The sequence below is a fragment of the Panthera pardus genome, unplaced genomic scaffold (genome assembly GCF_024362965.1).
Source record: "Panthera pardus isolate Hobbes unplaced genomic scaffold, ASM2436296v1 HiC_scaffold_25, whole genome shotgun sequence".
NCBI classification, from domain to species: domain Eukaryota; kingdom Metazoa; phylum Chordata; class Mammalia; order Carnivora; family Felidae; genus Panthera; species Panthera pardus.
Window position 1 is genome coordinate 85,190,373 of NW_026526821.1, and position 14,403 is coordinate 85,204,775.

Sequence of the window (14,403 nt, forward strand, 5' to 3'; positions counted from 1 at the left end):
TTTGGCTATTTGAATAATGCTGCCATAAACGTAGGTGTACAAATAGTTCTTTGAGAGACGGCTTTCAATGACTTTGGGTATATATCCAGAAGTGAAATTGCTGATGACATAATTCTATTTTTTAACTTTTGAGGAACTGCCATACCGTTTTCCACAGTGGCTCTATCATTTTACATTCCCACCAACAGTGCACCAGGGGTCCAATTCTTCCACAGCCTCACCAACACTTGTACTTCTGTCCTTTTTTGAAGGATGAGAACTATTCTAAGTTATGTATATATCACGTTTAAAAAGACCTGTTCATCAGTTGATGAACCTTTGGGTTGTTTCCATCTTTTGGGTATTGTGAATGATACTGCTATGAACATCGGTGTGCAAGTATCTGGGTTCCTGCTTTCAATTTTTTTTTTTTTTAAGTGGAATTGCTGGATCATAGGGTAATTCTATATTTAACTTCTTGAGAAATCTAGACTTGAAGGAGATCTGTGCTCTGTTAAGTTGACTCTGGTCATCCTAGCCTTCCTCTGAACAGATATCCCTGGTGGGCGGGGGACTTCTCCTTCTCTCTAGCATCCACACTGTCCGTATCCCCTCACTTCATTGCTTTCTGGAAGTTCGTTCTCTGAGCTTCTTTTACACAAAGGTCCAAGCTGCTGAAATGAAGCTGACCCTGGCGTCCAGCTGGGCTTGCCCGAGGGAGCGGGGTTTGGGTCGGTCCCAGCGTGTGGAGCGAGGGCGGTGCTGTGGGCGGGAGGGGAGCCTCCTCTGGGTTCTTCGAAATCCCACCAGCTAAGCCGGCCGTGTCCGCCCTCCGGCGGCGGCCGGGGCTGACCAGGTGAGCCGGCGGACAAGTCCCGTGCCCCGGGGGCGGGCACAGCGGGCGGGTGGTACTTCGCTCGGAGCCGCGCTGAGCCCAGCTTTGGGCGCCAGCGCCCCCGTTCCTGCCCGTGGCGGCCGTTCTGGAGCCTGAGCCTGGGGAGCGCGCGCCGCCCGGCGCCCGGCTCCCTCCCGCGTGTCCTCGCTGCCAGCTGCCGCTTCTGCTTCCCCGACACTCCGGCCCGGCGGCGACTCCGGGGTCGCCAGCCGCGCGCCCGCGCAGCGACCCCGACGTGTCCGGCTCCCCGGCCCGAGCACGCCTCTTCTAATCAGCCGCCGGTGCCCAGGGCGCCCCGCGGCCACCGGGGGCGGGGAGCGCCAGTGCGGGGCGGGCCCGGGCCGGGGGTGGCCCTGCCGCTGGGCTTGCGTTCCTGGGGTCTGCGGCGGCGCGCGAGCGTAACTCCCGCCCGGGCAGGGAGCGAACCCGGAGAAGAGAAGGAAGAGCGGGGACCGCTCCGGTGCCTGCGGGCCTCTGGGCGCAGGGGCTCTTGTCTCCGTCCCCGGATAAAAAACCGCACCTGGTCCGCCCGCCGGGATGCCGCAGGTAGGGAGCGCGCCCTCCCGGAGAGATGCTCTGAGGACCCTACGCGGTTCGCGCGGCCACCGGGTGCGGGGGGGCTTTTTGAGTGGGGAGGAGGCTTTTCCAGAGACTCGCTTTCGCGCTCATTTCCTCAGGGGAGCCGGGCGGTTACCCGTCCCTCTGCCCTTGGAGTAGCCTCCGCGACTCCGAGGAGAAAGCTGGGAGCCCCAGCGGGCTTCTCGGCAGGGGCTGCAGAGAGGCTTCCAGCCTTGGGCAGGGTCTGGCCGCGGGGCGAGCGCTAAACCACAGGGGCCCCAGAGGACACTGGGTGGGAACGGAAGGGAGTTCGTCTTTGAGACACCTCTCCAGAACACTGGAAAAAAGAGCGCTGGACAATTTCTCCCCTAGTGCTAAATTTCCCAACACCCCCGGTGCCCCAAGAAGTTTTTATTACCTTTTGTTTTTAAAACCTGACTTGGAGCCTTCCAGGTACATGCTCGGAGGGTACCCCTCCGGGAGCAGACGTGGGGGGGGGGGGGAGGGGGCGTGCCTCCGAGATACACAGGGCCTGCAAGGAGTGAGGACTGTCTCACCAGGATTGCAGCTGTACCTGTCCAGACCCCAAGACTTGGCCCCCTCTGACCTTTCAGACCACGGTTGTGCTTCTCACACCTGACAGGGACAAAGGGCAGGGACTGAGAAGGACAGAACTGATGGCTCAGAGGAAGGGATACAAGGGGGAGAAAAATGGGGGTGAGGAGTTGGGGGAGAGAGGCAGGTAGTGGCTGGGCCTCATCGGGGTGCAGAGGGATTTTAGTGCGGGTTCCCCAAAGACAAGCTCTGGCTACGTTGCCGCTGAGGAGTGCGGGGGGGTGGGGGGGGCTGCTATGTGTCTTTTGTTCCAGGAACCTCAGGTTTTCCATACTTTCCTGCCCTCTCCAGACTCCAGCCCTCTTACATCCCAGCAACTTGGTCTGATGTTTTCAGGCTCTGGGAGGGAGTAGGACTGCAGGGAGAGGGCAAGGGTCCCTCTTGGGCTTTGGTCTCCAGCAGTGCAGCTAACCACACTCCCACCCCCTTTATGTGATGTGGTGGGGTCATCTGGGTCAGGATTTCCCTCCCCTTCCTTGAAGCTGACTGAGGAGGCCTGAGCACTCCAGAGTAATTCTTTGCAGTCTTAGGGTGTAACAGCCTCCCTCTCTAGGGAGCTCTGCACTTTACAGATGTTATTGATCTGCTGCCTGGAGGATGTTGAAACTCTGAGTGTTTAAGCTCTTTACCTCAGGACACACAACCAGCCAAGGAAGGATTTTGCTCCAAAGCCCCCTTTCTAAGCCACTCAGTGACTAGGCTGTGACTTCAACCCTGCAGCCTCTGCCTGGGGACAGGCCTTGGTAAATGCTGTGCCTGTCTGCCAGGGTCATAGCTGACTTGGATGTGGGGACAGGAAACCTAGTGAGGAGAGGGAAAGGGGGCTACTAGATAGGTTCTGGGATTTTGCCAGAGGAAGTGTTCTGCCAGAGGAGGGAGACCAGCTCGTGGGGAGCAGACAGGGTTGTCTCAGACAGGGTTGCTGATCCTCAGAATAATTTCTTTTAAGTCACAGAATGGGACAATTTCACAAAGACAAAGTTCAAGCTATTAGGACAGGGAGTGACATTTGGAGCAGGTCGCTTGCATTCTCCATAGCTTCCCCACCCTCAACTTAGGTCCTTGAGCAAAATTGCAACATTTCAGATCTTCAGTGGAAATGAAATAAACTGAGCCAGTACCTGGTTGTCTCTATAGCAATCCAGCCTTCCCTGTATGAGTGGGTATGTGGTTTTTATTCATTTGTTCTCTCTCCCTGGTTCCTTTATTTCCACTCCATCACTCAATGTTCATTCTGAGCAGGTGGCTAATGGGTCTGCTTGGGTTACAGGATGGCTTTACATTTGGCCAAGTTCACTCATATATGTAGCCAACTGTTTGTATGTCTTTCAAAGGCTTAGGATGGAGCTTGGATACTGTACCCCAAGGATGCTGGCAAAGACACTCTGACTCATTAAGGGAGAACTGAGTGTGAGCAGAGAGGGGAGACAGCCTCCCACACATCATCCCAGAGGAATTCTAAGCAGTGTTGTTCAGAGCACTATTTGGCCAGATGGAGATCACCACAGGGGTCATGGATGAGAATACCACCAACACCTCCACCAACTTCCTTTCTGTGTTTCCCCCCCACGGAGCCCAAGCTGCTTCCTTCCCATTCAACTTCAGCTATGGTGACTATGATATGCCTTTGGATGAAGATGAGGATGTGACCAATTCCAGGACTTTCTTTGCTGCCAAGATCGTCATTGGCATGGCCCTAGTGGGCATCATGCTGGTCTGTGGCATTGGCAACTTCATCTTCATTGCCGCCCTGGCCCGCTATAAGAAGCTGCGCAACCTTACCAACCTGCTCATTGCCAACCTGGCCATTTCTGATTTCCTGGTGGCCATTGTCTGCTGCCCCTTTGAGATGGATTACTATGTGGTGCGCCAGCTGTCCTGGGAACATGGCCATGTCATGTGTGCCTCTGTCAACTACCTGCGCACCGTTTCTCTCTATGTCTCCACCAATGCCCTGCTGGCCATCGCCATTGACAGGTGAGTAAGAGGGTGCCGGAGACAACAAGGAAAGGAACATTGGAATTGTGCTTTCCTTTACTGTAGGTGTGGGTTGATGAGAGGTATCTGTATTCCTATAGGTGTGGATGCGTGGAGGTTCAAAAGTTGGTCCATTGACTGTAAGGAGAGTTCTAGTTTTCCAGCTGTGGGCAGGCACAGGTAGCAGAGCTCCCTAGAGTTGGGCAGGGGGAAGGGCCTGTGGTCCCTCTGCTATGGATGTGCTCCTAGATGTATCCTAGATATTCAAGGTCTAGAGGTACATAGGTAAGAAGAAATGTGGAGGCTCAAGTTTAAGTTCCAGGCAAGTACTTCTTGAGTCAAGTTGGGAATTTTGAGGAAGATTTTCTCTACTAAACCGTGAGCACCCTCAACCACAACCCCAAACACCAATTTTTCTTTCTTTTTTTTTTTTAAATTTAAATCCAAGTTAGTTAACATATAGTGTAATAATTATTTCAGGAATAGAACTTAGTGATTCATCACGTACATATAACACCCAGTGCTCGTCCCAATAAGTGCCCTCCTTAATGTCCATCACCCATTTAGCCCATCCCCCACCCAACACCCCACCAGCAACTCCACACATGGTTTGTTCTCTGTATTTTAGAGCCTCTTATGGTTTGTCTCCTTCTCTGTTTTTATCTTATTTTTGCTTTTCTTCTCTTAGGTTCATCTGTTTTGTTTCTTAAATTCCACATATGAGTGAAATCATATGGTACTTGTCTTTCTCTGACTGACTTATTTCGCTTGGCATAATACACTCTAGTTCCATCCATGTTGTTGCAAACCGGTTTATTTTAAAATAAGATTGACAGATTTGATTTGAAAAAAAAAGGAAAGAAAGAAAAAGAGAACAAATGTCTACTTGTTCTTTTTGGTTGTTGCATTAATCACTTTGCTCCTTTACATACGTTTGCATGTGACAATGTAGATCTGTTTCTGTGATGGGAAATACACGCAATAAGAGCAGTCTATGAAAATCTTTCTTCTGTTATGTTCAGTCTTTTCATTTAGGACAATCATCTGTGCCAATGAACCAGGGTAGTTTTTGTTCCCTCAGGAAAAACTTTGCAAGCTCCTCTGCCCAAAGTTGACTCTCATTCCAGAGCACCTTGGTACAGTCCAGAGCCAGTTACCTGGAGGGTCAGGGCCTCCGTGTACTTGGATCTGAACAGCACGTCTCTCTCCCTTAACCCAGAGAGCCTGGAGCACAGATGCTCAACCTGTTTCATGGCCTCAGGGCTCTGGTGGAGTCTAGCCTGCCCCCGCAATCAGGACATCCCGGGCAGTGTTCCGGGGAGGAACACAGCAGATAGAACCTGTTTTCTGAAGCCAAAGTCAGAATAACCAGAGATTGGATAACCTGGAAACAGGCCACTCTCCAGGGGAGATTGAGAAGGAACCTGGCTTTAAAAGCATTGTGAGCTGGGGCCTCAGCCTCTTTTCTCCCAGGAGGAATGTCAAGGAGTTAGCAGCTTAAAGAGCCCTGGCTCTGTCACCTGTAGAAGGTACTCAGAGTTGTCACCCCTGCAGAGGGCTACTTTGGCCAGGGTCCTCCACAGCAGTCTGGAAGCCCCACGGTATTTTATCCACCCAGGGACAGACCTTAGGTGAATCAGGAGGGGCCCAGTCAAACAGCTCTAAGTGCCCTTTAGAGCTGTCAAGGAAGAGCTCCAGGAACCCTGTCTCTGACCTTTCTGAAAGTAGAAGCTGAAAGCATAGAGGACCCTTTCCTGAAGTTTCACTCCAGCAAGACATATTTGCAGAGGGGGTGCTCTCAGCCACTAAAAATGGGGTATGGTAGTGTTTGTTCCCTGGACAGGGCAGGCTCCCACTCCTGGGTGCCATCCATTTTACGATGTAGGGGGCCACTTGTCAAAAGGGGTAACACTGCAGAAGGGAGTAGCTTCAAGGGGGACAGGAGCCAGGATAAATTAAGGGGTACTAGGTTCTTCTGAACATGTAAGAGGTAATATCTGTGTGAATCAACCTTGTTCTATTGAACTTTTTCACATTAATACACTACTTTTATATCAAACTCAGCTGTCTGAAATCCTACAGGCACTTCTCATGCACTGTGAGTTTATGTAATGCAGTTTAGATACAATAAGAAAGATTAATTGGAGAACATGCTTTGTATCTTGGGACTGCGATTGTTTACAGTGGGGTTGTGATTAGAAACTTGAACCCAGACACTGGAGGAAAGCAGTGTTGCCTGCACAGGCCATCCAGTGGCCTTGACCAACTAACCAGCTGCTCCAAGGTGTGAAGTTCCCTTACTGATGTTTTGATCTTTGCTTCCCACTATTTTTATGTGTTTTTACCACTTAATTTCAGTTTTGCAGTGCAGGACTTCACTGATTTTTGTCTGGCCTCATGTGTTGTTCAGGATTTGATCAGTGATTTTCATGTTCTATTTGGTTAGTTTTGGGTAACTCGTTTTTTTAAAAGTATTTTTCAGTGTTTAGTTATTTTTGAGAGAGAGAGAGAGAGAGAGAGAGAGAGAGAGACAGAGTGCGAATTGGGTAGGGGCAGAGAGAGAGAGAGAGAGAGAGAGAGAGAGACGTAGAATCCGAAGCAGGCTCTAGGCTCCGAGCTGTCAGCACAGGGCCCAACGCGGGGCTGGAACTCAAGAACTATGACATCATGACCTGAGCCAAAGTTGGACATTTAATCGACCGAGCCACTCAGGCACCCCCTTGAGCAACTCATATTTATCTCAATATACCAAATACACTACAGTTATAAAAATACCTTTGTTTTTATTTAATGAAATTGCAGGGGTAGCGTTAGTGGTTATTTTGCTGGGTTTAAACTCCTGCTGCAGCACCTATTAACCCTAGAACCTCATGTTAGCTCTTTAACATCTCTGCCTCAATTTTCTCACGTATACAAAGGGAATAATAAGAAAACCTAATATATTGGGTTGCTTTGAGGATTAAGTGAAATAATATATAATTGTTTAGAACAAGGCATAAGCCAGAGTAAGCACCAAATAAAAAGTGGATAGTATAATTCTTAAATTAATCCTTAAAGGAACAACAACAACAAAACAAACTCAGGTAAACTAATGAATGTTTTCGATTGGCTGACCTCTTCATTTTCACTGAAGTGGTTGTTTTATGATGTGATATTAAAAAACATGATAAAAGTTTCTAAGACATGCAGCTATGAAGATGTGGCGCAACAGAACTATTTATCTTCTATCTTCTCTATGTCTGTGACTAGCTCCATGGCTCTCCCTCTGCGCTAACACAGCTCCTTTATAGGACCTGCTAATGCTCATGGCTACCTCCTCCCTGTTCACTCAGGCCTGGCTGTCAGAGCCTCCTCTTGGGCTCCTTGCCTCAGTGTCTCTCAGCTCTGCCCCTCTGCCAAAGCTCCACCCCTCACAATCCATGCTAAACATTCATTCATTCAAACGGAGCATTGTTGTAGAGCAGCTATGATGTGACAGATAGCATTCCAAGCACTGGGGATATGACAGTGCATAAGAAAAATAAGCCCCTTGCCTTGGAGAGAGGTAACAGTCAGGCACACAAACAAAGTAGGTAATTTCAGAGCGTGACAAATACTCTGAACAAAAAAGACAAACATGAGAACATCGAGGATGATGCAGGGTGGGAGTTAACTCCAGGTACGTAGGAAATGTGTCTCTGAGGAGAAGACATTTGAAGGGAACTCTGGAAAAAAAAGAAAAAAAAAATCCAGCCTTAGGAAGATAGGGAAAATGCATTCCAGACAAAGAAAATTATCAGTGCAAAGGCCCCAAGACAGGAACAAACATGAAGTGTTCTAAGAACAGAGAAAAGGCTCCTGTGGCCTGAGGGAAGAAAGCAAGACTGCAGCTAAATTAATCTTCTGCTTGTCTCCCCACTCTTGCTCAAAAGACCTCTACTAACTCCATTGTCTGCAAAATGAGGCTCGAACCTCTTCACCTGCACTTTCAACCTTTTATTATTGAGCCTCAGACTGCCTCCCAGTCTCAGGCTAGGTAAACACATTTGTGTCCTGTTTCCAAAAGAGGTTGCAATCTTTTTGAGAATTGTCACGATGACTCATTCCATTCCTATTCATCTGGTGCCAAGCACTTGCTGAGAGTGAAGTTTTACTGGAATCCTAGGTGCCCAAATTCACTGACATCAAAAAGTTATAACAGAAGTAAGAGGCGATCCCTGCTCTCGAGGAGCTTACCATCTGGAGGGGGTGGGGGACGGTGGATAACACTTAGGAAACAACATAAAGTAAAGGACAAATTTTAAATAAGATTTACATGGGTGCCTGGGTGGCTCAGTCGGGTAAGTATCCGACTTTGGTTCAGGTCATGACCTCATCATTTGTGAGTTCCAGCCCCGTGTTGGGCTCTGTGCTGACAGCTCAGAGCCTGGAGCCTGCCTCAGATTCTGTGTCTCCCTCTGTCTCTGCCCCTCCTCTGCTCATGCTCTCTCTCTCGCTTAAAAATAAACGTTAAGGGGCGCCTGGGTGGCTCAGTCGGTTGAGCGTCCGACTTCGGCTCAGGTCACGATCTCACGGTCCGTTAGTTTGAGCCCCGCGTCGGGCTCTGGGCTGATGGCTCAGAGCCTGGAGCCTGCTTCCGATTCTGTGTCTCCCTCTCTCTCTGACCCTCCCCCGTTCATGCTCTGTCTCTGTCTCAAAAATAAATAAACGTTAAAAAAAAAATAAAAAAAAATAAATAAAATAAACGTTAAAAAAAATTTTTTTAAATGGGATTTACAGAAGCATGAGGTCATTGTATACTGGAGTAGGTGGAGGAGGCTTCCAGGAGGAGGTGAACATTTAACTGGCCTTAAACAAGTGGTAATCAGCAAAGGACAGGAAAAGTTTTCCAGGAGGGTAGTGGGGCAGTGTTTGCAAAAGATAAGGTGGGAATGCTTGAGGTATGAGGTCCCTTGGGGAGATCTAAGGGACCCTTGGGGACAAGGAACATAAGCCGAGTAGAGATCACAAAAGATAGGGTCAAATTTCAGAAGATCTCAAAATCTACATATAGGAAGTCAAACCTGATAAAGCAGGGAGCTGAAAAAGATTATCAGAAGACTGTGTTCCCCAAGGTCTGGGTTTCCCCTTAGATGTGGAGACACATGCACTGGCCTTGATGTGAACCCATAGATCTCAGGGCATGTGGGATACTGGGTGACACTCCCTTCTTTATCCAAAATCCAGGGGAAATGGCTGGTCAGCCTGCCCACTGACCACTCTTCTGTTCTGCTGCTTGGGGCCAGCTAAGGCTTGAGTACTTGTGCTCAGCTTTAGGAAATCACAAATCCTCCCCAGTGAGTTCACTGATGGGGCTGACCAGCCCGAGGAGTGGGTCCTGAATTCCCTGACCATTTCATGACTGGCTTAGAAGCTGCTATAAACACCATTTCCGTGTTTGATCTGGGGTTGGGTCCTGGGCACAGAGGGAGCCCAAATATTCTTTGCTTAATCACCAAGCTCCCCATCGTCACACAATCACTGCCTGGATATTTCTTTGTCCAGCAGCCTTTATTCTTTGTTCTCTGGGAAATGTTGGCTCTAAGTAGATCTGGACCTGAGCCATTATAATGGTAGACACAGGGCAAGCCAAGGGCATATGCATAAGCAGAGAAAGTAGCTGCCAGTTGCCCGACTCCTTCTTGGAACATCAATAAGCAGAAACCAACTGTGATGGAGAGAAAAGAGGAAAAGGATGCGACGATTCTGCTAGGATGCCAGGAAAAAGGGGTATTGCTTGCTCTGATTGGAAAGGGAGGGGACAAATGTCATATTAGAGACCCTACTGGATTTGGAGCAAGATATGGATGATCCTGGACCATGGTTCTGTCAATTTCTAGCTGTGTGGCCTTTGGCAGGTTATTTAACTTCTGCAAACTTCAGTTTGCTCATCTGTGAAATGGCCATCTTTGCTGTATTACCTGTTCAATAGACTTGGGGATATGTAATGAGAAAGTTGATTTGAAAATGCTCTGTAAATTACAAGCTGTTTTACAAACATAAGCAAGTATTACTAATGCTAGAGCTCTGGAGTTCTGATCCTAGCACAAGCCAAGACTGGTGGCAATCCTTGAAACAGTTTTTTTTTTTGAAATTTTCCTTTTGGTAAATGTATTTGGAAGGACTCTTGCACAGCTCCTGGTTCTAACCCTGGGAATGGAGTTGGGGTGAAGGCAGGGAGAGCCAAGATGAAATAAACCTCTGATGGGGAGTCACAGATTACCCTGAAGATTAATTTTTATGTAAAAATAAATAGATTCAATGAAATAAAAAGTAGCAGAGAACTTGAAAATGAAGTATTTGCTAATAACAGGTAAAAAAAGTTGCTGTGTATACAGAATAGCTTTGAAAAAATACATGTTATTTTATTTTTTTGTTTATTTATTTATTTTGAGAGCGAGAGCGAGCGAGCCAGCGTGCTCATGCGCACACGCCAGCATGTGGAGGAGAGGCGGAGAGAGGAGAGAGAGAATTCCCAGGCAGGCTCTGTGCTGACAGCATGGGCTTGAACCTACAAACTATGAGATCATGATCTGAGCCAAAATCAAGAGTCAGACGCTTAATTGACTGAGCCACCAGGTGCCCCTGAAAAAATACATTTTAGGCTGCTAACCATTTCTTGTATGTTAGTAGTCTGTGGTTGTTTATGTGCAGTTAATGCCAGCAGACCAGGTCTGAGGACCCAGAAGGGGTCCTGCAGTACCAGCCAAGGGGGTCCCTGGCTGCACATGGGACAGAAAGCAAATGTGAGCCAGAAGGAGGTGAAAGAGTTTACTGAAGGTTTAGAGAGAATGCAGGTACAGAGTGGGAGACTCAGAAAGGAAAGGAAAGAGAGTCTTTCCTTTGTTTAGGGTCTGGGGTTTTTACTGGGGATGGTGGTCTGCTGGACGTGCCCTGTCAGGCATCCAGGAACTGGTTAGAACAAAGACCAGGGCCCAGGTGTTATTCGAATGATGGATCGGGATGTTTAGAGCCGGTGGTCTGGAATATGTATATGATGGCTTCGCCAGGTCATTCTCACCTGGTCCTTCCTTAGGTGCTATCTAGTCTGAAGAAATCATTAACTCCTTGTCCCTTATAAGGAGGACATACACTATTTGCATTCTGAGGCACATGTAAAGTGGGGGTGCAGTGTCTAGCAAGAATAGAAGCAAGAAAAGGAGCAAAAAGCAGATTTTTATGGAGTCTTTCAATTTCCCTACCTCATAGTGTCTAATTAGAGCCTCGTAGTATCTCTGTGAGGTTGGCAAGGCCGGTGATATTTCCATATTACAGATGAGGAAATTGAGCCCACAGAGCTAAGAAAAAGGACTCAAATCACATAACAAGTTTGTGGCAAAGCTGGGACTGGATTCATGGTCTTCTGCTAGATTGGCATTCTTTCCTATTTGTTCATTGAAAAAACACTCTGACCTTGAAACATCACAAAGACTTAGGAAGTTGTTATTGGGAAAGGAAGGAATAGAATTAATATAGTGAAAATTCATATAGTTAACAAGTATAAATATGGAAATATTCTTTGACAAAGTAATCAATAGAACATGGCAGGGCAGATAAAGAGGGAGAGAGTGAGTGAGAGCAAAGGTGCTAAACTCTTAGTTTTTGTTATAAGTCTGAGCAAGTTTGGTGCACTTAATATAGCAGGAGCACTGTGGTCTTTATGAAGGGTCCATACATGTGCATTGACAGAAGCATTGCCAACACCCTGCAGACATTCGCATTCCACCCTTCAGCAACTGGGAGATTGGCAAGAGGCCAGAGATTTCTGTTGGTGGCACAGCATGTCAGGCAGCCCGCTAGGTGTCCAGAGGGTGGACACAACCCATCCAACTTAATCTGACATCTCTAGAAGAGAGCAGGAATCTCACTCCTGTAAACTCTCCAAATGACACTCAATGGAGTTGGCTGCCTATGTTGGGGGGAGGAGGGACAGACACATCAGGAATATAATCAGGAAAAAAATAGGAATGAACCTCCTCTTCCAATCAAAATCCTAAAAATGATGACTTAAAAGGGATTAGTTTCAAAGGAAATAAAGTTGGTCTGGCTTTCCTTCAGGCTTCTCTCACATTTGCTCTTGGCTCTACCTGGGATAAGCTATGGACACGTGAGAATGTGTTTATTTCCAGCATTATTTATCACTCCCTCCCACTTCACTCCTCGTCTTTCTCCTTCTCCAACTTCTACCCCCTGCCAGACAGGGAAAGCCTTCCAGGAAACCAGAGCTCTCTGCATAAGTATGTGCTCTCTCTCTGGGAAGGAGGCTTTCATACCACACAAATGACTCACATCCCCCAGAAAGTGCTCTTTCTTCGTTCCTGGACCACTGTGGCAACAGCAGTGTGGTTTTTTGGGAAAGAACAAAAGCAATATCTTTCACTGTCTGGTGCTTTGTGGTTGAAAAAAAAAAAAACATTCATGTATATTCTTGATTGATTTTTCACATCTACCATGAGATAGGGTTAAATGTTTTCTATCAAGGGTCCTGTGGTATATGACCTTGAGAGAGTCAGTCATCTGTCTCCAGGCTCCATTTTTACACCTGGAAAATAAGGTAAATGGTCACATGCTTTTCTTTTACCTTTGAAGCAAAATTTTTAGAAATGTAGATTGAAGACTTTGCCCACTGCTTCCACTGGAAAGGGCAAGATCTCCCGACAACTCTTTGGAATTATCAGGCCCTCTTAGCTCTAAAAACTATGGGCTAATTAAGAGGAGTAATCTTGGAAACAAGAAAGACCTGGGAATAGTGCCAGGCCAGAAACCAACGGGAGGCATTATTACTACTTTGAATAATAGTTAGTATTTATTGAGTGTATATCATGTCTAAACCTGTGCCAAAAATTGTGTATCTATTAGCACAAACAAACAAAAGCTTTTGCAGGTAATGAAACCAAGACTCAGAATGATTGAACAAAATTTGCCCAAGGTTGCGATAGCTAGTAAGGGGGTAGAACTGGGGTTTGCGCTCAAGTCTGCCTTTCTGGAAAAGCTCACATGGTTGTTTTTCCTCCACATGTGCCATTCGGTGGCACCTTCTCATGTTGCAAAAACAATATCACCATCCAGCACTACCTCATTACAGTGGTTGAACCCATTTGTGTTCTTGTACTAGATATCTGGCCATCGTCCACCCGCTGAGACCCAGGATGAAGTATCAAACAGCCACTGGCTTGATTGCCCTGGTGTGGATGGTGTCCATCCTCATCGCCATCCCTTCAGCCTACTTCACAACCGAAACGGTCCTCATCATTGTCAAGAGCCAAGAGAAGATCTTCTGTGGCCAGATCTGGCCGGTGGACCAGCAGATCTACTACAAGTCCTACTTCCTCTTCATCTTTGGCATCGAGTTCGTGGGCCCCGTGGTCACGATGACCCTGTGCTATGCCAGGATCTCCCGGGAGCTCTGGTTCAAGGAGGTCCCAGGCTTCCAGACAGAGCAGATCCGGAAGCGGCTGCGCTGCCGCAGGAAGACGGTGCTGGTGCTCATGTGCATCCTCACTGCCTACGTGCTGTGCTGGGCTCCCTTCTATGGCTTCACCATCGTGCGCGACTTTTTCCCCACCGTGTTCGTCAAGGAGAAGCACTACCTCACGGCCTTCTACGTCGTGGAGTGCATCGCCATGAGCAACAGCATGATCAACACCCTGTGCTTCGTGACCGTCAAGAACAACACCATCAAGTACTTCAAGAAGATCATGCTGCTCCATTGGAAGTCTTCTTACAATGGGAGTAAGTCCAGCGCGGATCTTGATCTTAAAACCACAGGGGTGCCAGCAACTGAAGAGGTGGACTGCATCAGACTAAAATAACTGGATGGACCTTTCAAAGTTTAAACAAAGACAGACCTTTGGGACACTGACCAGTGCTAGAAACAGACTATCAACCAAGAACTCTTGGTTTTTGGCAGAAGGCAGAGGTAACGGACAGCTTAGTGAACACTGTGTTCAAGGAGCTCAGAATTTATAAAACTGATGTGACTAGATACCATCCCCAGTGACCAACAGTAACTGAATGTCTAATGTATGCAAAGAGTAGGCACTGGTGAAATGCATATATGTTGACAACATTTAATTGGCAAAAAGAAATAAGGATTCAGCCAAGACAAATGTTGGGGCATAGCCTGAAATGAGAGGCTTTCCAGAAGGGAACCCAATTAGGCATCTAGGACTGTGGTACACGTGTTTGTAGGGTGAGGGTCTCTCTGACCATCTTGAGTACTCATCAGATACTGATGTAGTCCATCTCTAGGACTGTTCTTGGTCTTGAGTTCACTCCTAATATTTGAATACAAACACAGGCTCCTAGTTCTTTCTTCAACCCTTCTTTTCTCATCCCTGGTCCCTACTCTCACTGTGAGG

At 47.6% G+C, this 14,403-nt stretch overlaps 1 protein-coding gene across 3 annotated transcripts; it reads left to right on the plus strand.

The window, feature by feature from the left end:
* The first annotated feature begins 768 nt into the window (after window positions 1–768).
* PROKR1 (prokineticin receptor 1) lies at window positions 769–14,168 on the plus strand. 3 transcript variants are annotated; one of them, XM_019440572.2, is made up of 3 exons: window positions 769–835; window positions 3,382–4,024; window positions 13,158–14,168. In XM_019440572.2, exons 2-3 carry the CDS (start codon window positions 3,540–3,542, stop codon window positions 13,852–13,854), a joined length of 1,182 nt encoding a protein of 393 aa, XP_019296117.1. In that variant the 5' UTR covers window positions 769–835; window positions 3,382–3,539; the 3' UTR covers window positions 13,855–14,168. The 3 variants fall into 3 exon arrangements, with proteins under 3 accessions (XP_019296117.1, XP_019296107.1, XP_019296113.1); XM_019440562.2 differs by lacking the exon at window positions 769–835 and adding an exon at window positions 842–1,420; XM_019440568.2 differs by lacking the exon at window positions 769–835 and adding an exon at window positions 2,766–3,206.
* Window positions 14,169–14,403: the final 235 nt, after the last annotated feature.